This window comes from Sardina pilchardus, chromosome 2, assembly GCF_963854185.1.
Source record: "Sardina pilchardus chromosome 2, fSarPil1.1, whole genome shotgun sequence".
In the NCBI taxonomy this organism is placed as follows: domain Eukaryota; kingdom Metazoa; phylum Chordata; class Actinopteri; order Clupeiformes; family Clupeidae; genus Sardina; species Sardina pilchardus.
In genome coordinates, this window is record NC_084995.1 from 45862393 (window position 1) to 45864892 (window position 2500).

Genomic DNA, 2500 nt, shown 5'->3' on the forward strand with positions numbered 1-2500 from the left:
GCATGAGCTACAGCCCAAAATCGCTAACAGTGGCATAAAGCCATAGGCTACACTTTCAAAATTAAACCACTAACATTGCTCAAAACAGCGCAAAACCTCGTCAGCAGCTAACTCGAGGTGCCTACACATAAAGCAAAGCACCAGTCAGTCTGTAAACTTTGGAATAGTCTGTACACACTTAGAAATCGTTCGAGACTGCAACTCTATCTGAAGCACAGAAATGTCACGCGAGTTTTCACACGGAAGCACGCACGGGAACTATTGCCGGAAGAGACAGTGAGATCAGAGCCCGTCTTTTCTCTGGTGAGATATGCTACAGACAGAAGAAAGAGGACAAGGAAGACAGAGTGGTTCGTGTCTGTTCCTTTCCCAGCAGCGAAACAAAAATTAAAAGTTTACAATCCAGCAAGTTTTCATCAACTGTCATTGCGATACGGTCGGTCTCCGGTGGCTTATTGTTTTGAATGTGGACATTGACACCTCAATCGAAATGCTAAAGTGATGGATTACCGTGTCTGCTGTCATAATTTTGAGAAGGACGACTTCGTTATTCCGAGAGGAGCTTCTGACCCAAAGAAGTCAACGAAATATTATAATATTTTCATCTGTAACAAACACGTCACCTCTGTACCTTTATGAATGTTTTGGTAGGTTTAGGGTACACTGCAAATAAAATATTTAGCCTACTGTTTCAGAATTTGATTATGTTGTTTCATTATTGCAGAACATGTTAAATGTGTGAAAACAATGTTTTTTTGCAGAACAAAGTTAAGGTTGTGCTCAACATGTGGTTGTGTGTTGAATGTCAGTACACGGTAACCTGTTTCAGATCAGAGATGGTAATAACTAAGTAACTGAGTGGAAATAAGTGATAGTGTATTTTACGGCCCTGATGCTGTGTATTTTCCTGGAAATTACCTCCTTGTTTTTCAGGTAATTAAACAAAAACAATACGTAAATCCTGGACTATCATTTCAAGAACTAGATTCATTTTAAATCATTACCATTTTATTAAACTTAAAATGAAAGCTGTTTGCATCACTATTACTTAGAAACTGCAGAGTAATTGCACTGGAAATTGCATAGAAATGATAGTAATAAGGGGCTACAAAATATTATTACCATGAAATTACATAGAAAATACCATAGAAATTACCACCTTAATTAATGCTGTTTGCATTGCTATAACCTAGAAACTGCAGAGTAATTGCACTAGAAACTGCATGTAAATTACTTGTAACAAGTGGTAACAAGGGATTATTACCATGAAATTACATAGAAATTACCATACAATTACCACCTTATTAGCGAGCTGTAATGTAAAGTGTTACCGGGTCATTAGGTTGCAGTGGGTAGAACAGGCCTTCACTATGCTTCTCTTGTCCATCCTGCCTGTGCTTAGTGAGTGAGTGAGTGAGTGAGTGAGTGAGTGAGTGAGTGTGTGTGTGTGTGTGTGGGAGAGAGGATTGACAAGAACATGCGCACATCTGTTTTACTGTGTTCATGGGAAATGTGTGCAATGTGTGAAGTCTGTAGTTATTTATGTTATTAATGTGTGTGTGTGTGTGTGTGTGTGTGTGTGTGTGTGTGATTAGATGACCTCCCGAAGAAGCGCTGTCCTCTTCTGTGTAAGACGTCTGACCCAGACACACTCGCCTATCTGGACTTCAGTGTGTCCACTACAGGCATGCTGGCTGGAGTCAAGGTACACACACATGCACACACACACACACACACACACACTTACTCACACACACACACATATACACACACACACACACACATACGCACATACACACACACAAACTTACTCACACACACACACACACACACACACACACACACACACACACACACACACACACACACACACACACACACACATTCACTCATTTACTCTTACATAAAGCAACACATTTAGTTTTAATGATGCCTAATGTGTGTGTGTATGTGTGTGTGTGTGTGTGTTTCAGATGTCCCACTGGGCGGTGAGTGTGTTGTGTCGCTCGGTGAAGCTGCAGTGTGAGCTCTACCCGTCCCGCGAGGTGGCTGTGTGTCTGGACCCCTACTGCGGCCTGGGCTTCGTGCTCTGGTGTCTCTGCAGGTAGGTGTGTGTGTGTGTGTGTGTGTGTGTGTGTGTGTCTGGACCCCTACTGCGGCCTGGGCTTCGTGCTCTGGTGCCTCTGCAGGTAGGTGTGTGTGTGTGTGTGTGTGTGTGTCTGGACCCCTACTGCGGCCTGGGCTTCGTGCTCTGGTGTCTCTGCAGGTGTGTGTGTGTGTGTGTGTGTATGTGTGTGTGTGTGTGTGTGTGTGTGTGTGTCTGGACCCCTACTGCGGCCTGGGCTTCGTGCTCTGGTGTCTCTGCAGGTAGGTGTGTGTGAGTGTGTGTGTGTGTGTGTGTGTGTGTGTGTGTGTGTGTGTGTGTGTGTGTGTGCGTGCGTGCGTGCGTGCGTGCGTGTGCGGTTAAACACATTGGTAGTATTGTGTGAGGAGGGATGTG

At 43.9% G+C, this 2500-nt stretch overlaps 1 protein-coding gene across 1 annotated transcript in view; it reads left to right on the forward strand.

Moving 5' to 3' along the window:
• Window positions 1-2500, forward strand: part of LOC134058701 (disco-interacting protein 2 homolog C-like) — an 82255-nt gene that overhangs the window by 65017 nt on the left and 14738 nt on the right. The window contains exons 29-30 of the mRNA XM_062515649.1: window positions 1596-1705; window positions 1974-2104. Coding sequence (XP_062371633.1) covers window positions 1596-1705; window positions 1974-2104 — 241 coding nt within the window. The remainder of the gene's footprint in view (window positions 1-1595; window positions 1706-1973; window positions 2105-2500) is intronic.